We start from the raw sequence: 21977 nt of genomic DNA on the forward strand, positions 1-21977 counted from the left end.
GTGTGGGGTCCTGAGGACCGAGTTTGAGAACCTGTGCATTAAACCAACTTTCATCAAACTAGTTGGCTGGTTGGAATGAAAATCTTGTAATTTATGTGCGCAAATGACAATCAGCAATTTGCTCCCCCACCCTGAAAAATGGCCAAAACTGTTGTTCAAACAAATTATTTAAATAAAGCAGATTTAACCAACTTGTCTGAAAGACAGTTTTTGGACATTTTCTAGTGCTTGGGTGCAAATGATTGTTATTTAGACAGATAGAGACACACAGATTTTCATTCCATACAACCAGTTCAATATGATGAAAGAGGTTCTAGTGTATAGCCAGCTTTAAGAGTACAAAAGCACAATGGGAATATTAACCTGTCAGAACTTTATAAAACAAACCATTTAACATTACCTTCTGCAGCCACCATTTCTTTGTTCATTTTCCACTTACCGAAAAACTTCCAAATGTAAACACTTGTCCATCCATTAACAGCACTGCTGTGTGGTTGCTCCCTGCCGTGACTTGAGTACTTGGGCCTGGCAGTGCCTGTACCAACGTTGGACAACCCCTAGGTGAGAAAAATCACTATATAAACATTCATGTAATACATATTTATATAAACTTATCTAAAAATTTAGGGAAATCAAGCATATTTACAGATATTAAAGATAACATTCATGGGGGGCGTGGCTTGGACGCCATACTGAGAGGCAGCGTAAAGAGAGGGCTCCGTACTCTCACTGCTTTATTCTGGTTTTACACCCGTTGGACTCCCTTCCCCACCGCCCCTACACTATTCCTCTACTGTGAGACAGACTCGCTGCGGTGACCGGGCAGATCCGCGGAATCAGGGAGCCGAGGCAGACGCTGCGGCGGCCATCCTGACTGTGGGCACTGCAGGCTACAGATACCACAGTGCGCTGGACGACCAAGCAGCCTGGCTAGCAACGTTAACCCTTGCCTAGTTGCGCAATCTCACTCACAGCAAGCTATACTTTTGGTTTTTGTATTTTCTTTTGGTTTTTTTGCACCTTAATCTGCAGCCATCTTTGCAATCCTGTGCAAGCTGTTCTCAAGGCTCATAGCTGCAGGTCTGCCCTGTATGTGGGACGACCACAAAAACTACCTGGGCTCCATTCTCGGACTACCTGCAGGCTCCCACATTGCTGGTGATTCTTTAAGGCAAGCAAGCGCAGCCTCCTGCTGCTTCTATTCCTACCTCATTAGTATATATTTGCAAAGATCCTTAAGCTCTCCTATATTGTCACTGTGAATTCGCTCTAAGTACTCCATCTTTGCCGCACTGTTTTTTTACCTAATAATGCTGCCCTGATCACCTTATATCCCCAACCCAGAGCTTTCTTCTCTATCAGTGGGTAATCGGTTATTACTTTTTTGCTACCTGTAACTACTATTTACGGAAACGATCTTGCTGTATTATGAGCAGTATTGCACTGAAAGCTAAGAAAAAAGGGCCTCGGGAAATTTCTCACCACTTTCTTCGACAAGAAAAGCAGCTTTCACCTCGATCTCCTACTAGCCCATCTCAGCTTCCTGTGATGGACCAATCAACTTCACCTGCAACTAGGGGTGATGTTCAGACCCTTCAGGCTCTTATAATGGACCTCAAGGAATCTTTTACCACTGCCCTGGAAAAGGCTGTAAGTGAGCTGAAAGCAGATATGACGGACCTCTCATCCCGCACCGCGTCTCTCGAAACTAAAGTGGATCGTGTCCAGGAAGTCCGAGGCCATATTGGTAATGATATGAACTATTTCTACACCGAATTGGACCTCCTCAGGGACAAGAATTAAGATTTGGAGAATCGTGAAAGACAGAACAACCTCCGTATTCACAACGTCCCGGAAACGGTGACCCCTGGTGAGCTGGAACCCTACCTCCTAAGTTTGTTTGCTCACCTCCTCCTGTCTGAGGATGCTTCTGCTTTTCAAATCGAGAGGGCACATAGAGCCCTACGGCCCAAACCGAAGGACACTGATCCCCCCCAGGGATGTAATCCTTAAATTCCTTTCCTTCAAGATAAAGAACTTGATCACTACGGCCAGTAGATCATCTTCCTGTATTTTGTTTGAAGGAGCGAAGCTCCAAATATTTCAGAATCTGGCCCCTTCCACTATAGCGAAACGTCGGGACCTACGCTCAGTGACTGCTCTGCTCAGAGAAAATGGATATAAATATAAATGGGGTTTTCCGTTACGTCTTCAAGTAGAGATCAAGGGGAAGACCTATTACATAAAGACACCGGATGATGGAAAGGATCTGCTTCGTAAACTGAACCTTCACTTAGCCTCTGGTTCGACCCGCCAAGATGCTCACGCCCAGGATGTGCAGTCCTGATTATTCTTGTTGCAGATTTATATGATAGTTTTCTGTTTACTGTTACAGGTTGTTCGATTTGTATTGTGTTCTGACCTGTTTAGGTACCTTGCCGTGCTCAATACTAGCTTCGCTATATGTTGATATTTCCTCTGGTTATAGTTAAAACCCACTCTTTTCTGAAAAGTAATGTAGCATAAAAGCTCTGGGTGGGATATGTTGGCCCACCTCCAAGCCTCATCACCACCAATTTTAGGGAGTATTGCATTTGCGAATTTGAAACTCGGGTTTATCCCCGACTTTTGAATCCCACACTCGAGCTCTCCCCTTTTTATCGGAGCTCACTTGTTGTAGTTGCCAGCCTTATTTTTGGCTGTATCAACTACCTCACCTCCCCCCCCCCCTTCTTGCTTCTCTATTGTTCTCTAGTTGTAGCTATATTTTTCTGATAGAGTTCAGACTTTTATTTCCCCCCCCCCCCAATCCTCTGTCTTCTGACCATGTCGTTTACTTGTCTTACCATTAACACTAAGGGCCCTAATACTCGACAGAAGCGCTCTCACTTGTACCACTCATTAAAACGCCTTCGGGGCGACTGTATTTTTCTCCAGGAAACCCACCTTAAATCAGGAAGTCATTTCTCCTTAGCCTCCAAACCTTACCCGAATGTATATTATTCTAACAACGTCTCTAAACGGAATGGAGTGGCCATACTGCTCCGATCCACGTTTCCCTTCGTGCTTTCTGACTCAAGCAGTGATTCCGAGGGTCGATTTATTATCCTTAAGGGTAAATTGGGTCATGAGGAGGTGACCTTAGCTAACGTCTATGCCCCTAACTCTAATAAATTATTTCATACCCTTTCGGAATTTAGAAGTGGTAAAACACTTTTAGGTGGGGATTTTAATACAGTCCAACTTCCCTCGCTAGACAAATCCGGTACCCATGATGACAGGACCAAAATCCCAGGCTCTGCAGCCCTACGAAAACACATGGCCGAGGCTGGCCTATTTGACATCTGGAGATCCCTTAATCCCTCAGTAAGGGATTACACTTTTTATTCTAACCCCCATGACACCTACTCCCGCATTGATCTTTTTCTGGGGTGCGCTTCCCTTTCTCAAACTGCAATTCATTCTTCCATCTCTCCTAATTCATGGCCTGATCACTCTATTCTCGAAGCTTCCTTTGGGCTCTTGGAGTCCACCTCGGGAAGCTCCTCCTGGCGACTAAATGAAACCCTACTGAAGCTCCCTCAGTTTCAGGAGATGGTTTAAGACCGCTTGCAGGAATAGTTTAGTCTTAATATGTCTGAGGATGTCCCTGTCCCCACGGTTTGGGAGGCACATAAGTCTGTGATTAGGGGACATATCATTCAATTCGCTTCTCGCCGTAAGAAGTCTCAAGAAGCCTTGATTACTTCTCTTACCTTGTCCATCGCTTCTCTGGATCGAGAGCATAAGAGGACACTGTCCAAAAAGATTTTGTCTCAACTCTCCCAAAAACGGGCAGAGTTACAAGTACTTCTTGCCGAACGTGTTGAGAGGAGTCTCAGATGGACCAATCAAATGTTTTACGACAAGAGCAATAAAGCACATACCTTGCTAGCCCGTAGACTTAGAGCAGAATGGGCTTCACAGACCATCTCTGCGATCAAAGGTCCCTCCAGTGCTCTGCTTTATAACCCTAAAGATATTAATGGTGCGTTTACGCATTATTATAAAGCTCTATATAATTTGTCTGCCCTGTCTGACACTGAATCTCATGTTCAAGGTATTCAACAATACCTGGACTCTTGTATGCTGCCCAGTATTTCTGAACCTACGGCTCAGGCCATGGATGCGGATATTACAGAAGAAGAGCTTGCCCAGCCCTTAAGTCACAGAAACCATCTAAGGCCCCTGGCCCTGACTGTCTTACTATGTCCTACTATAAATCGTTTATGCACCTACCTTCTCCCCGGTTGATCCGTTTGTTCAATTCTATTCTACATGGAGCCTCCTTCCATGCTGATTCTCTAGGATTATTGTTATCCCCAAACCTGGGAAAGACCCCTCTCTTTGTGCTAGCTATCGTCCAATTTCCTTGATCAACACAGATCTTAAACTATGCTAAGATCTTGGCCACTAGGTAGAATGTAGTGTTATCGTCTTTAATACACCCTGACCAGGTGGGCTTCGTCCCTCAGCGCCAAGCCTTAGACAATACTAGACGTACTATAGATTTGATCATCACTCCACCACCCATAGGATTCCGTCAGTGGTTTTGGCCCTGGACGCAGAAAAGGCGTTTGATCGCCTATTATGGCCTTTTATGTTTCAAACTCTAGCTTCAGTAGGTTTAACAGGAAATTTCATGCACTCTATAAAATCTCTCTACTTGCACCCTTCTGCTACGGTGATGACCAACGGTTTACATTCGCCACGTTTTGCTTTGGGAAATGGGACGAGGTAGGGGTGCCCCTTGTCGCCTCTTTGCATTGAGCCATTGGCGGCTAGAATTAGAGCTAACCCTGATATTGGGGGCGTAAAGATGGGAGATGAACAATTCAAGTTGTCTCTTTTTGCCGACGATATTCTCCTTACTTTGACTACTTCCTTAATATCGCTCCCCAACCTCCAATCGGAATTACAAATGTACGGCACCCTCTCTGGGTACAAAATTTAAAGCTCTAAGTCTGAAGCCATGGCTCTTTGTGTTCCTTCACAACAACTTTCTACGCTCACTGCCCCTTTTCCTTTCATCTGGCGTCCTTCGGCGATTAAATACCTTGGCATTTCCATCACTAAGTCAAACTCTTCGCTATACCACGCAAACTACACCCCTCTGTTTCAGACACTGAAAACAGATTTGTCGCGATGGCAGTCCCTCTTTATATATCGTGGGTTGGCAGAATTAACATGATTAAAATTAATCTCCTCCCTAGACTGTTATATTTATTCCAAACCTTACCTGTACCTATGCCGATTTCGGCCTTTGACTCCATGCAAGCCCTTTGTAATCGCTTTATCTGGGCACACGGTAAGCCTCGTATTCATAGAGCTATTTTGGCTAGGTCTGCCTCTAATGGCGGACTGGGTCTGACAATATTCCGCTCTTATTATCACGCTGCCCAGCTGAACCATGTTGTGTCATGGCACTCTGAACCCGTATGCAAACGATGGGTAGATTTGGAAAATTCTATGCTGCGGTTGGGTCGACTGGATGACATACTTTGGTTACCCGGACCACTTAGACTAGCCTCGGCCTGTGAGACTCCGACCATACGATTTACTCTTAAGATATGGGATAAACTTCGTCCCTCGCTAGACCTAGCTCCCTTTCCCTCACCTATGCCTCCTATCTGGAATCACACACCCCCGGGATTGAATAGGCATATGGCATCTTATTGGCGAAGTTTACACATTACTAGATTTAAACACGTAAAAGGTTAATTTGCTCCATCTTCATTTACTGACCTCCAAGCTATTCACTCAAACCCCGCTTCTCGCCATTTTCAGTATAATCAAATCATGAGCTTCATCAATTCACAATTCCCCTGTAGTAAACTACGGATGCTGACCTACTTTGAATGCATCTGTTCTCATTCAATTGGCCACAAAGGTAATATCTCTGTTCTCTATCATTCCGTCCTGGCCCCAAATCCCCTGGAACGAGATCCTCATGAACTGGCTTGGGAGCTAGATCTCCCGTCCAGTTATGACAATGAGGACTGGTCCACTATCAGGTCTAGAATCGCTAAAGCCTCCATCAGTGTAACTATCAGGGAGACATGTTATAAAGTATATACCGGTGGTATTTTACACCCTCCAGACTTCAGGCTATCTTTCCATTGACCTCGAATCACTGCTGGAGGAACTGCGGGGAGATTGGTACTTTCCTTCATGTTTGGTGGTACTGCCCGATAGTTCAGATGTTTTGGGAACAAGTGTGGACGCTCCTTTCACAGGTTTTAGAATCTCCAGTTTCAGGTAACATTGCCACTGCATTGTTATGTGCTCCGACCTTATCGCTTAGCAAGCATCAAGACAAACTTGTTACTCATGTATGTAATGCAGCTAAATCCCTTATAGCCAAACATTGGAAGTCCTCAGTAACGCCTTCAGCTACTGCCCTTTTGAATCGTATCCATTTTGTTGCCTCAATGGAATACATCACAAGTTTACAAAATAACTCTGTAACGTCCTTTCACAAAATATGGTCCCCCTGGCTCCTTTTTCGTTCTTCCCCCCTCCCTGGCCTCAGCTGATACCCCTATGTGTTTTATCTGTTTATCTACTAGTAGCTTATTCTATGGATATTTCGCTGTATGTTCTATGTTTGTGTACTTTTTGTTGTCTACTGATATTGCAATGCCCATGTCTTACAGTACACTTTTTGTATTGCGTGTTTGTCTCTTTCTAAAAAATATAATAAAAATATTGTTTAAAAAAAAAAAAAAAGATAACATTCATGTTATGTGATCTATAAGTGTCATAATATACAGGGTGTATATGTAAACCAAAAAGTATGGCAGCGATAACATTTTGTAAAGGTGTATACAGATGACCAGGGAGCTGCCCTACACAACTGATGCACAAATGCACCATGTCGCACAGCCCAGGAAGTCTCAACACCAAGAGTCTAGAGAACTCGAATGGCGTCAGGTACCATCACACATAAGCCTGACGAATGGCTGAAGTGACCCATCTAGCAATAGATGCCTTAGAGGCTGGACATCAACGTTTTGGTGCATCTACAATTACCAACAAGAAATCCATACATCAACAAACGCTGTACATTCCACACCTAAGAGAGATGAAGGTGAACCATCTTTAGAGATCGAGGCCTGCTTAAATGCTGGAAGGACAATATCCTGGTTCATGTGAAAATTGGACACTACATTCAGAAGAAAGATAGTTTGGTGTGCAAAACTACACTATCCGAATGGAAAAAAAAATCAGTGGAGGTTTACAAGAGCCGCCAGCTCTGAAACTCTTCTGGCTGAGGAAATAGCCAAAAGAAAAAAATATAAATTGAAACCTAACTAAAAGCTAAGCTGTTAAGAGAGTGACTTTCTCCTAAGGCACTAAAACAAAACTACGGAAGGTAGGAGGGGTTATATAGGGGAGGGAGTCAGCTGATTGTTTAGTACCAGACTCTAAGAGGTCAGACACGTAACCCAGAGTAATGGTGTCTCCCAGATTGACAAGAGAGGAATGGACACGAGTAAGGATCAAAGAGACAGTCACAAGGTCCAAGTTGTGATGGCTAGATGCATGGGTCAGAACATACCCAAAAAGCAGGTCTGTTCCTGGTATTCAGCAGTTAATACCTACCAAAAGTGGTCCAAGAAAGGACAACAGGGGCATGGGCGCCCAAGACTCACTGATGCATGTGGTAAGCGTAGGCTAGCCAGTCTGTATATAATTATCTCCAGGTATGATTGAGCAGCTTCCAAATTTTTAAGCATACAAACTTACAAATCAGCAGCTCGATGTGTTTGCACTGACATCACAACTGGGTGGGCATTTGAATGCCCACTTGTTGAGACATCAGTCACCACCAGTTCCTGTAGCAAGAGTACTGGGGTTGCCTTTATACACAGCCAGATGAGCAGATATGTCTGCCGATATATCAGGCATCGGATGAAACGCAGGGCAAGAGCAATATGTCTGCGAACGACATTGTTCAAACACACATCGTGTGCACACACCCGCTGTTCCGTAAACTATAAATTGTCTGTTCTATCCAATGTGTGCAAGCATCAATCACACAGATACACAAGTGTTACACCACAAATGAGTCAGTGCAGTCTCATGAAGTTGTTTGTCACGATTAAGTCGCACAAAAAAGAAGCTCAGCGTGGCTCTCACATCGCATGGCATATTGAGGCTAGGTATACATATGTATATTAGGCATGTATCAGAATTGGACAAAAAAAGTAATGGAAGAAGGTGGCCTGGTCTGATGAATCACACTTCGTTTTATATCATGTGTATGGCAAGATGCGTTGGTTTTGTTTACCTGGGGAAGAGATGGCACCAGAATGCACTATGGGAAGAAGGTAAACTGGCAGAGGCAGTGTGATGTTCTGGGCAATGTTCTGCTGAGTAACCTTGGGTCCTGGCATTGACGCGGGTGTTACTTTGAAAAGTACCCTACCTAAGCAATGTTGCAGACCAAGTGCACCCCTTTGTGGAAATGGTATTCTATAGTGGCAGTGGCCTCCTTCAGCAGGCTAATGTGCCCTGCAATACTGCAAAAATAGTTCAAGAGTTGTTGACTTGGCTTCCAAATTTCCCAGATCTTAATCCGATCAAGCATCTGCAGAATATGCTGTATAAACAGGATGCCGTTTATATAGCAGCTGTCGGGATCCTAGCTATCAGGAGACGACTCCGGACTCACAACAGCCGGTGAAATGCTGACATACGGAATACCAACCAACACAGGGGACTCGCTGTGCTCGCTGCCGGTATTCTGACTGGCGGGATCCTAACAGCCGGCATCCCAACAGCCGGGATATCATACTGAATCCTTTCCAAGAACATGAAGTCAATATTGCTACCTAAAAGAATTATTCTCTATTGTAGTCTCTGGACTTCAGCTGTTGAAAACACAGCAGTTATTTCTCTTACATCCTTGGGGATACTGGTAATCCATTTAGTACCATGGGGTATAGATGGGTCCACTAGGAGCCTCGGGCACTTTAAGAATTTGATAGTGTGCGCTGGCTACTCCCTCTATGCCACTCCTAAACAGACTCAGTTTAGAAAATATGCCCAGAGGAGCCGGTCACGTCGCATGGAAGCTCCTGAAGAGTTTTCTGCATTTATTTTATCTATTTGTTATTTTCAGGCAGGACTGGATGGCACCAGCCTGCCTGCTTCGTGGGACTTAGGGGGAAGACGGCCCAACCTCTTGAAGGGTTAATGGTCCTATTACCCGCTGACAGGACATTAGCTCCTGAGGGAACTATTCGCAAGCACCACCACGGCGAGCATACATTCCTGCAGCACGCCGCCACCCCTAACAGAGCCAGAAGAAAGAAGAGTGGTGAGTACTAAGCTGGCGTCCCGGTTAGCGGGTCGCCGCCATTATGGCGGCATGGGGGTACAGAGACACAAGGCTTCTACATGGGGCGGCTGGGTCTCCAGGCTCAGTACAGAGTGCAGGCGCACAGCTTCTGAGGGGGGCGAACTGAGTCTCAGTACACTATATGTGTACACAGTACCCAGACTGGCATTACAGACTTAAAAGGGGGCTGACTCCATTTTAGGCACAAAATTACCTCTGCCAGTATAAAAAAATAAATAAATAAAGAGCGGAAAGACCGTGCACCATTGGCGGATCCAGCAGCTCACCAGCGGCATTTTCCCTCTGCAGTGGACACAGACACTGACTGACAGGGATGTGCAGCTCCTCCGGGGAGACTCCAGACTACTTCAGCGGGACCAGGGGGTCATAGAAAGGGGGGAGCGATTATTAGTGTACTGAGTCCCTAATCTAGGTACTTAATCTGTGACCTGGCTAAGCTTGGCATTAGCAGTAAGGGAGCCGTGTGCTGGCTCCATACTATCTCTTTGTCTCCCTGGAAGGGCTCTTTGTGGGTTAATTGTGCATTTAACCTGTTCCTGTGTGTGCTGTCACTGTCACAGTATGTCAGACAAAGCGTGTGTTTCATGTTAGGCACAGTGTTCCTCTTCTCCAGGGAGTTCACTACTGTGTACTCAGTGCAGTGTACATTCCCAAGTTAGCGGGACAGAGCCAGCTTGGCTGGACTCCATTAGGGGAATGATTTCCAATATTTTACTAAATTGTCCTGCAATGAGAAAGAGACGCAATACTTAAAGACAATTGATGACCGGGTTTATGAAAAGAGACTCCGTACCCAAACGAGCGTCTCAGTCCTTTGCAATTTGTCCGCAAAAACGTACTTTGGCCCATATCCTGCAGTCTGACTCTGATGATGAAGGGTCAGACATGGAGGAGGGGGAGATGGACTCAGAGGTGGGGGAGGCTACTCGGTCACAGGGAATAGAAGCTCTCATAGAAACTATCAGAGAAGTCCTAAATATCCCTGATAAGGTGAGAGGAGACTGAGGAATATTATTTTAATATAAAAAAAAGAAATCCTCAACCACTTTTCCTGTCAAAGGAACTAAATAACTTGTTTGAACAACCGTGGGTTGATCCTGATAAGAAATTTCAAATCCCTAAAAGGTTGCTATCACCCTTTCCTATTCCTCCTGAGTATAGGAAAAAATGGGAAAATCCACCGATAGTGGATGCATCAGTATCCAGGCTGTCACAGAAAATTGTATTGCCTGTCACGGGTGCAGCCTCCCTAAAAGACACAGCTGATTGTAAAATTGAAACTACACATAAATCCTTGTATACAGCTGCTGGGGTGGCCCAGAGATCCACTATAGCATGTGGGTGGAGTACTAAGGCCATCGCCAAATGGTCAAGTTACCTACTTGAGGGGTTAGATACATTGCCTCAGGGGAGATTATTTTACTCCTGCAACATATACAGGACCCTACAAACTTTATGGTGGAAGCCATAAAAGAAAAAGGCTTGTTAATGCACGCACCACTGCTATGGCAGTGTCAGCACGCAGAGGCTTATGGCTACGCCAGTGGACTGCTGATGCGGACTCCAGGAAAGGTGTGGAAGACATACCCTTCAAAGGAGAGGCCTTATTTGGAGATGAACTAGACAAATGGATCTCCAAAGCTACTGCGGGTAAGTCCACATATCTTCCTTCTACAGCTCCCCCAGCCAGGAAGGCCTACTCATGACCTAATCTACAGTACTTTCGGACTGCCAAGTTTAAGGGCAAAACCTGAGGTGCTTCTACAACCACCAGAGGTGCTAGAGGTAAACCACGCAAACCAGCAACTGCCGGATCTCAGGAACAGAGCTCAGGCTCTGCTTCCTCAAAGCCTTCAGCATGACAGTGGACCGCGATGTCTGGAAGACTAGCGGGTGGGAGCCTGAATAAAAATTTTCAGTCACATCTGGACAGGTTCGTGCCAGGATACCTGGGTCATAGAACTTATTTCCCAGGGCTACAGACTGGAGTTTCAGGAGCTCCCACCTCACAGATTCTTCAAATCAGGCTTACCAGTTTCACAAGAGGAAAGTATAACCTTACAGGACGTCATTCAAAAACTGGTACAGACTCAGATCATTGTTCCAGTTCCACCTCATGTGCAAAACAAGGGATATTGGGGGTAATTCTGAGTTGATCGCAGCAGGAATTTTGTTAGCAATTGGGCAAAACCATGTGCACTGCAGGGGAGGCAGATATAACATATGCAGAGAGAGTTAGATTTGGGTGGGTTATTTTGTTTCTGTGCAGGGTAAATACTGGCTGCTTTATTTTTACACTGCAATTTAGATTGCAGATTGAACACACCACACCCAAATCTAACTCTCTCTGCACATGTTATATCTGCCTCCCCTGCAGTGCACATGGTTTTGCCCAACTGCTAACAAAATTCCTGCTGCGATCAACTCAGAACTACCCCCATTATTCACACTTGTTTGTAGTACCGAAACCGGACGGTTCAGTAAGACCGATTCTGAACCTCGAGTCGTTGAACCCGTACTTAAGAGTGTTCAAATTCAAGATGGAGATTCTGAGAGCTGTGATTTAAGGTCTGGAGGATAGGGAATTCCAAGTGTCTCTGGATATCAACGATGCGTATCTTCACATTCCGATCTGCCTGCTTCATCAGGCTTATCTACGGTTTGCACTGCAGGACTGTCACTACCAGATCCAGGCCCTGCCATTTGGTCTCTCCACGGCACCGAGAGTGTTCACCAAAGTGATGGCAGAGATGATGTTTCTACTCCGCAAACAGGGAGTGAACATAATTCCATACCTGGACGATCTTCTGATAAAGGTACCGTCCAGGGAGCGGTTTTTGGACAGCATTGACCTCTCAACCAGACTACTCACGGATCACAGGTGGATTTTGACTTACCAAGATCTCACCTGGAACCGATGTAGAGGCTTCCTTTCCTGTGAATGATACTGGATACAGAGTCTCAGAGAGTGTTCCTTCCCTTGGAGAAGGCTACGGTAATCCAGTCGATGGTTCGGGCTGTCCTGAAGCCAACCCGGATCCCTTGGAGAAGGCTACGGTAATCCAGTCGATGGTTCGGGCTGTCCTGAAGCCAACCCGGATCTCGGTGCATCTGTGCATTCGCCTTCTGGGGAAAATGGTGGCCACTTACGAGGCGCTTCAGTACAGAAGGTTTCATGCAAGGCCCTTCCAGTTGGATCTGTTGGACAAATGGTCAGGATATGTCTGTCGCCAAGAGCCAGAATCTCCCTTCTGTTGTGGCTACAGACTTCTCACCTAATCGAGGGTCGGAGATTCGGGATTCAGAATTGGATTCTGCTAACCACAAACACAAGCCTTAGAGGTTGAGGAGCAGTCACCCAAGGGGTGCAGTTTCAAGGAAGATGGTCAAGTCGGGAAGTCGTCCTTCGAATAAACATCTTGGAACTTAGGGCAATTATAACGCCCTTCTGCAGGCCTCATCTCTACTTCGGAATCAGGCCAGACAATGTAACAGCGGTAATGTACATAAACCGACAGGGCGGAACGAAAAGCAGAGCCGCAATGTCAGAGGTATCGAGAATTCCCCTCTGGGCGGAAAAACACGCCGTGGCATTGTCGACGGTCTTCATTCCGTGAGTAGACAACTGGGATGCAGACTTCCTCAGGAGACACGACCTGCACCCGGGGGAATGGAGCCTCCACCCAGAGATGTTCCAGTGGTTGACAAGTTGGTGGGGATATCCACAGATCAATATGATGGCCTCTCAACTCAACAAGAAGCTCAAGCGGTATTGTTCCAGGTCGAGAGACCCACAAGCAGTGGTGTTAGACGCCCTGACAACTCCATGGGTCTACAAGCTGGTGCACGTGTTTCCTCCACTTCCTCTGATCCCAAGAATTCTAGAGAATAAAAAGGGAAACAGTTCAAGCAATCCTCATTGATCCGGACTGGCCTCGAAGGGCCAGTTACGCCGATCTTCTCGAGATGCTGATCGAAGATCCGTGGCCTCTACCTCTTCACAAGGATCTTCTGCAACATGGCCCGTTCGTCTAATCAAGACTTATCGCGGCTACGTTTAACGGCATGGAAGTTGAACAGCTGATTCTAGCCAGGAGAGGTATTCCTGACAAGATCATCTCGACTATGATCCAAGCCAGGAAGGGGGTAACATCTAAACATTACCACCGTATATGGAAGAAGTATGTCTCTTGGTGCGAGAGCAGACATTATTCTACGTTGGAATTTCACCTGGGACGTCTCCTGCTTTTTCTGCAGTCGGGAGTGGATGAGGGTCTACGCCTAGGCTCCAGTTAAGTCCAGATTTCGGCCTTGTCTATTTACTTTAACAATTGGCTTCTCTCCCTGAGGTCCAGATGTTCTTGAAAGGTGTTCTGCACATACAGCCTCGTACTTTCCCGTGGTAATAAATGGATTCCCAGTATCCACTAGGACGTAAGAGAAAATAGGATTTTAAATACCTACCGGTAAATCCTTTTCTCATAGTCTGTAGGGGATACTGGGCGCACGCCCGGTGCTTCGTTCTACCTGCACTGTTACTTAGTTACGTATTCTGGTTGGTTCAGCTGTTGATGTTTCAAGTTTGGTTAGCATGGCTTTCCTATTGTTCTGTGTGCGCTGGTTCGTAATCTCACCACTTTCCTTATCTACAGTGCCTCGCTAAAGTATCCCCCCCACCCCTAGGCTTTTTACCTATTTTGTTACTAATTATTTTTTTTTTTTTTTTAAATATGTTTATTGGGGGGGGGGGGGGGGGGAGGAATAATAGGTGTAACACACATTTTTCACGATAATTGCACAGCAATAACAATATCAAAGACAATATCAGAGCTAAGGATGTGCAGGAATGTACGACATTACATTTGTTCAAGAGCAATCACATACGATAGTAAAGGGATGATATTAAAAGGATATAGAGGGTATCACAAAACACATAGTAGGAAACAGCAATCTCTCAGTGACATTAACAGTGTAAGTAAGCCAAAAAAGGTGGTCATGAAAACAATAAAGTTAAGGTTAAAAGGGCGGTGATCCCCTCGTAAGTATCTCGGTATTGTACCATGTAGTATGCTTAACTACTTTACGTATGCTATCACGAATTGGTTGTGGCAGAGTTACCACATAGGGCAGCCATATTGCAAAGAATTTGGAAGAGTTGGATTCCGCTCTAAGAGAGCATTCTATCCAGTCCATTTGGTAAAGATATGTCAGTCTAGGGAGTAGAAGAGTTATGGGTATAGGGGTTCTGTGTATCCACTGAGACAGTATGGACTTTTTTGAAGCTGCCGCAATCCGTGCTAATAATAATTTATTACCTGGAGATACTGAACAGTAGTCAGGATCATACTGATTCCAGAAAGCCCAGATTAAAGAAGGTGTGAGAGGAGTATTTAAAGTCGTTGTAATGTAGTTACAGACATCTTTCCAAAACAATTGTATTATAGGGCATGACCAAAGGCAATGGATTATGTCGGCATCAGGTGAGGAGCACTTGAAGCAGTGGGAGTTATCAGAGATGCCCGTGAGATACCTGAGACGAGGAGTATAATACGCCCTGTGTAAAATTTTTAAATGCATTTCTGCATAGGAAGAAGACACCAAATATGTATTTAGTAATAAGTGCCAATGTATTATGGTCTGCAGCGGAATGCCTGGCAAGGTGGTCGACCATTTAGCTAGGCCAGTGGTTTGACAATCTAAATCAATCTTACGTCTGGTGTGTGCATAAATAAAGGATGTAGGATAGGGAGAATGAGGAGTTAAGCGCAGTTGGATGTCTAGGGGAGAGTTAAAGTCCGTTGGCCGTAGGCGTGTTATCAATCGCGTTGCAAAACTGCGGACTTGAAAATATGCGAATAGTGGTATATGGAGTTTCGGAAATTTAAGTTTTAATTGGAACAGGGTGAGCACTTCGGTACAGGTGACATTCAAGAATTGATACACTAAACGTAAGCCGTGAGAATACCAAGTCTTGATAAGCACATCGGCGTCCCGCCTTGAAAGTCTGGGTTATGCAGGAGTGGTTGGAATAAGGAGCAGGTTGTTGTCAGCCCCATGCGTTTTCGAAGGTGTTTCCATGCTTTGCACGGAGAGAGCAATAATGGGTTCGAACGGAGGGACGTCAGTGTGGGGGGGTCCGGAAAATGTAATATGGTAGACAGGGTACCGTGGGGTAGCAAAAGCTGTTCCAGAGACACATTAGCGTAACTAGAAGAGCCCCTAACCCAGTCAAGGGCATATCTATAGTTAGCGGCCAAAGAGTAGTCTTCCGGACATGGTAAATTCACGCCACCCAGCATAGTCGGTTGTTTCAATTTAAAAAGGGCTATACGTGGGCGCTTGTTTGTCCAAATGAAAGTATTAAGGGCTTTATTAATTGTTTGAACATCTCGTTTAGTCAGAAGAAATGGGAGCATTTGGATCGGATATAGCAAGCGGGGGAAGGAGATCATTTTGTACAAATGGCATCTACCCAAATATGAGATTGGTAAGCTTTGCCAGCGTGTAAGATCATCTATAATTTTATTAATAGCGCGTGAAAAATTCAGTGTATATAGTTCGGCTAAAGTAGGTGAAAAACGTAAGCCCAAGTAGGTTATAAAGCCAGCTGCTCATTTAAAGGGAAACCCGGAGCCCCAATTTCGTGTGGCTTTGGGGCCTAGAGCCAATGCTTCCGTTTTATCAAAATTGATTAAAAAGCCTGAGATCAAGTGGAAATCATGGAGCAAGGCCAGTAAAGGAGGGAACGCCTTTATGGGATCATTAAAATAAAGTAATAGGTCATCAGCAAAGGCCGACACCTTCACTGGCTGTGAGACAATTTTTATCCCGTCCCAAGCAACATTTTGCACGCAAGTGCGTATCAGTGGGTCAAGAGCTAAGTTAAAAAGCAGGGAAGATAGGGGGCATCCCTGACGCGTACCTCTATGTACAGAGAAGGCAGATGTGTTCAATCCATTAATAGTTAGGTGTGCTTGTGGATTAGAATAAAGCATACGGAAGACTTTAGTGTACTCCTCTCCGAATTGTTGAGTATGGAAAATTCTAAGTAAGTGCGCCCATGATACACGGTCAAACGCTTTGTCAGCATCACAACTGACCACAAGTGCTTTAGATGTTGTGGAGTCCTTGACACTATGTATTGCTGCTATCAGGGTACGTACATTATGTACTGATGTTCTAGTTCTCACAAACCCCGTTTGGGCAGGATGTAGAACGCGTTGTAGTATCGGTTGGAGGCGAGTGGCCAATAATTTGGTGAATAGTTTCAGGTCCTGATTGAGAAGGGATTTGGGTCGATAAGACTGGACATATGAAGGGTCTTTACCAGGTTTAGGGAATACTACTATTCTAGCTTCGGTGAATCTCGGGGGGGGAGGGGATCCGTTCAGCAGTGAATTAAACAACGTTAACAAATAGGGCATTATGTGGGGAGATAGCATTTTATAGTATACTGCCCCAAACCCATCCGGGCCCGGCGATTTCCCATTATGGAGTGACTTAATCAAAAACAGCAACTCTTTGTCTGTTACGGGGCTCGTTAATGACTCCCGTTCCTCCTCTGTCAATGTGGGTAAGTCAGCTTTATCCAGAAACATCATACCCTCAGTGGGGCTCACTAAAGGTGCCGCGTATAAGTTTGTATAATATTGTAGGAAGGTGTCTGACATAGTTTTTATTTTATTTTTTTAAATCGGAATTTTATGTGATGTGTCAAAGTCTAAAAATATTCCAGTACATACACCACGTACTAACAACACACACATGCCCGCTGCGCGTGCACTTGTTCCGCAATTTGCGTAGGATCGCTCCTGCGGACCTGCGCGTGGTATGGGTATTTACGGCGGAGTTTGTGAGCGCATAGAGGGTTATCAAAACATTACATATTTAACCCAAATAGTGCACATTGTACACATAGTCCCCCTGCACCACATCAGCAAGTATCAACAGTTTAAATGATTCCAGGACTAAGGGATTCGCCTATGCATGATAGGAAGGGACAGACTAAGGTTATTAGGTGATGTCTAGTATCCAGCTGTAGGGTATTTTAAGGGTAACATTCCGGTGTTGGTTAGAGGAAGATCGCATGTTCCTGTGTATAGTTATATGCAGAAGTAGAATATAGATATAAACTGTATTTACTGTATATTATGTATGCGGCGGAAATCCAGAGGAGACCACCCACAAGAGCAGTTGAGAAAGACATCGCCCACCTTTTCAAATCAACCTATGACCTCTCCTGTAATGTAAAGAAGCATCTCTGTGTCCAATGGACAAAGGGATTACAGTATCCATTGTATTGCTTTTGGAAGTAGTGTATAAAAAGCCTGTTGCTGCCTGGCCGGTCAGAAGACTCTTAACGCTATCTACCTGATGAGCGGAGGACTGGACCAGGTTGCGCAAGCGAATATTCTCACGTATGTACATTGACTGTAGCCATTTCCTCTGTTGTTTATTGTAGTGTATAAATTGTATTGTTATCCCCTTCCAGATATATACGCTGAGGTGTTGGATCCCAGTGTTTAACTACAAATCGGTGTTGTGTCCTCTTTTCCCTGCTAGGATTTAAAGCATATTACATTACCAAACTGTATAAGGTTTAAGAGTGTATTGATAAGGTGTGTACGCGCTGCGGGTACTTTGTACCGTCAGCGCTGCATAAGGTTTAAGGTGTAACATCTTTGCAGTGCTTTGCTGCATAAGGTTTAGAGTGTAATAATATCATTGCATTGCATTACTAATAAGGTTTAGAGTGTAATAATATCATTGCATTGCATTACTAATAAGGTTTAAAGTATATCAAGAGTGTGCGCGCGCTGTGTGTACTTTGTACCCCCGGCGCGGCGTTTGTACGCTAAGTCCGTATAAGGTACGGGACTCTGTACGCAAATAGCGTACAAAGTACGTAACGTGTGTATTAAGTCTAGCGGCCGCAGCGGCTCCATGGTAAAACTGTGTTTAAAGGTATAGATTTATGGTTTAAGATAATATCGACATTATCAATTGGGGGCATCGTCCGGTTTTTCCTCATACCCACAGCCTAGCAGGTTAAAGCAGACTTTATCAGCAAAGGGCGGAAGGGTATCCTACGTAAGCTTTTTCCTGGCCGTAGAATACACTGGTAAACCCTATCTCATTGCTGATAAGATGGTGTCTGCTCTGCATGGTTTGTAGGGATGCTGGTGGGATCCGTAAGGTAAATATACAAAGCTATTTTAAAAGTCTGTGAATTTCTATTTTGGCGCCAAATGCGCACACAACACAAGCATACACCTGTACTTTGTATTTGTATACCTGCTCGCATTGTTGCCATAAGTACTGATTACTAGATTCATTTAGACCTGTATGGAGAAATTTGTTGCTACAGGTTGAGTATCCCATATCCAAATATTCCGAAATTCGGAATATTCCGAAATACGGACTTTTTTGCGTGAGAGTGAGATAGTGAAACCTTTGTTTTCTGATGGCTCAATGTACACAAACTTTGTTTAATACACACAGTTATTAAAAATATTGTATTAAATGACCTTCAGGCTGTGTATATAAGGTGTATATGAAACATAAATGAATTGTGCAAATGTACACACACGTTGTTCAATGCACAAACTTACAAAAAATATTGGCTAAAATTACCTTCCGGCTGTGTGTATAAGGTGTATATGTAACATAAATGCATTCTGTGCTTAGATTTAGGTCCCATCACCATGATATCTCATTATGGTATGCAATTATTCCAAAATACGGAAAAATCCGATATCCAAAATACCTCTGGTCCCAAGCATTTTGGATAAGGGATACTCAACCTGTATTTAGTTAAAATATAGAATAAATATTAAGGAAGTAAACGTAAAACACAAACACAGTCTGGCCTAGTTAAACAGGTTTGTACAGAAAGAAACTGTGTTGTGTTAAGTAAACGATTATAGGTAATATTGCTTACATTTATAGAAGTGTGGGATTTGTACTATTGCGAACGTACGGTTTTTGTACACGTGTCTCGGACAAAGTACGGGACTGCTTACGGTACCCTTACGCAACGTGCGTAAGGGTACGACCGCTAAGTACAAATTACACAATAGCATTGTTTAGTTTAGGGGCGGAACAGTAGCCACGCTACAATAGCACAAATTGCTCGGTTTCTAAAATTTAGTTTAAATAAAAACCTTTTTTTACTGTATTGCCTCTGGTACTAAGGCTGTTTATCTGAATGAAAGTTAATTTTCTGTACAGAAAAACCAAAGTGTATTTGAGTGAACGAACGTGAGTGTGCAAACATAATAAAGGTTTTGTGGACCCAGGGAATTCGGGATCCCGTAGGAGACCACACCAGGTGAGTGGAGACTTGGTGGCGTGAGAATAGCTGGCTCACGTTAATATAGATTGAAGCACAAAGGAGCAAGGTAGCAGAGTACCGCGGCCCAAGAGGTCAGCGAGGTTTAGAGTACCGCAGCCCAGGGGGTTAGCGAGGTTGACCCATATAGGCCAGTTTTTGAATACGCTCCGGCTGAGGTTTCGCAGCCTGAAAAATCGATTCCATTGGTCGTACGGCGGATAAGTAACAAGTACCTATACACTGTGCGATTGGACCGCGCGTGAGTGGGTGCAATAGTTAGCGCAACGTGATACTCTTTTTACGAGCTTTGCGTAAAATCGCGGGATCATTAGCGCTGAATATAGCATACGCAAGCGTGATTTGTGTATAATAAAGGTTTAGGGAGTTTTCGCTGGTCTCACTCAGGAACTCTCCAACGACCAATATTTACTGGAAAGGGTAAGTCACTCCCAGAAACTTCCAGTGAATAGAGGTTACACAGGGCCCTAGGTTGGGTACGTACCTTCGCTAACGACAGTGTATGGTAGTATTGGCCAACGTGGGCGGTGAGTGGGTGAAAGCACTCGGAGGACTTTCACCGTTGCCTTATATTGAGTATTTTGGTTAATTTTGTGGGATTAGCCAAAAGGACTATACCTGCAAAATATTGGGGGCCAGTTGCTCAAGTAAGGGACGGTCAACCAGGGTTCAGGTTGACATTCCGCGGCCCAGGGGGTCGGCGAGGTACATAATATTTGTGAGAAGCATGGACCACACACTGAAGTATTTTGCAATGAATGGGAACGTTTGACTGCGGAAGATAGGGAACCATTCCCTAAGGTAGGCAGTTTTGAACCAGAGGTGTAGAAGAATTTAAGGATTAGGATATGTCTGATAAAATCCCGAAAGCAAAGGATCAGACACACAAACTGTTTAAATTTATGGCAGCAAGGAGGGCGATATGCAAAGGGAACAAGCTTATGCAGCAGGTTCCAAACCTAGCAGGAAAATGATGGCAACCGCACCACCACCACCGTATATTGTAGGGGAGAAAGTGGCTACAGACAATGGCATATTGGTATCTGATAACAGTATAGTTGATAAATGTACTAACGCTAACCCGTGCAAGTTGTATCCCATTTTAAACTTTCCTCAGGAATGTGAGCAAGAAGATGAGCCCAGCACGATATCGGCACTCTCTCTAGCAGCCACCATACAGAACACTCAGGTGGGTACGGCCCAACCAGTAAGATCAGTTGTAAGGCCCCCTAGCGGAGGGATAAGTGAGGTCGTGTCCACAGGTAAGTACGGTACCATACATTATGCAGAGACAATAGCACCTCAGATTGTGGAGTCAACTCAGAATGATGTAATTAAATTAAATCCTGTCGGGGTGATCGCAGTCCCCAATGGGAAGACTGACGCTCAGGGAGTCACTCCCATCAGGAACATTGCTATGCATTGTCCTTGGTCCCGGACAGAATTGAGGACAATTATGTCTGAATTTCCCGATCTCAGAAAGGATCTAGTCGCATGCCAGAGGTTTATTAAAGAATTAGGTAACGCCACCGAACCCACAAACAAAGATTGGCGAACAGTGCTACGGGCATGTTTACCCTCCAATATTGACCCCGCAAAATTCATTACTGATTGTAAATTAAACGCAGAAGTACCTCTCACTGATGAGTACACTCAGGAGAATGTACGACAGATCAATCTGCAATTAGGAGTATATTTCCCTACTGTTGTCAAATGGAATAAAATCTTTTCCATAAGACAAAAAGAAGGTGAAACTGCTTCTGAATATTTCCATCGAGCACTGCAGGAAATGGCTAGATACACTGGGGTCGAGGACATTAAGGAAAATGTACATCACAGGGAGGTAGCTGTGTCAGTATTAATGGACAGGTTAAAACACTAAGAACAAGGGTACAAACCTCTCTACCTAACTGCAGAGGTATCTTGGTGGCTGCATTAAGAGAGTCCGCTATCGAGCACGATCGGAACATCATTAAGCACAGAGAGTCACAGGGGGATAAGCTGATGACAGTAAGTATAAATGCCCTTACAACCAAACCACATCAGCCAAAACCCCAGACCCCTGATGGTAAGTCACATGTAGTAGTATGCTATAACTGCCAGAAGGAAGGACATTTTGCACGGAACTGTAGTTATAAAGGCACACATAAGGTATATCGACCCCCTAGACCAGGATATGAACCACATTATAATACACATAATAAGGATCAGGGATCGCAT

At 44.6% G+C, this 21977-nt stretch overlaps 1 protein-coding gene across 16 annotated transcripts in view; it reads right to left on the bottom strand.

Moving 5' to 3' along the window:
- Window positions 1–21977, bottom strand: part of MYCBP2 (MYC binding protein 2) — a 705517-nt gene that overhangs the window by 434869 nt on the left and 248671 nt on the right. For all 16 annotated transcript variants that reach the window (XM_063952980.1, XM_063952968.1, XM_063952974.1 and 13 more), the window contains one exon: window positions 440–557. In XM_063952980.1, coding sequence (XP_063809050.1) covers window positions 440–557 — 118 coding nt within the window. The remainder of the gene's footprint in view (window positions 1–439; window positions 558–21977) is intronic.

Source organism: Pseudophryne corroboree, chromosome 2, assembly GCF_028390025.1.
Source record: "Pseudophryne corroboree isolate aPseCor3 chromosome 2, aPseCor3.hap2, whole genome shotgun sequence".
NCBI lineage: Eukaryota > Metazoa > Chordata > Amphibia > Anura > Myobatrachidae > Pseudophryne > Pseudophryne corroboree.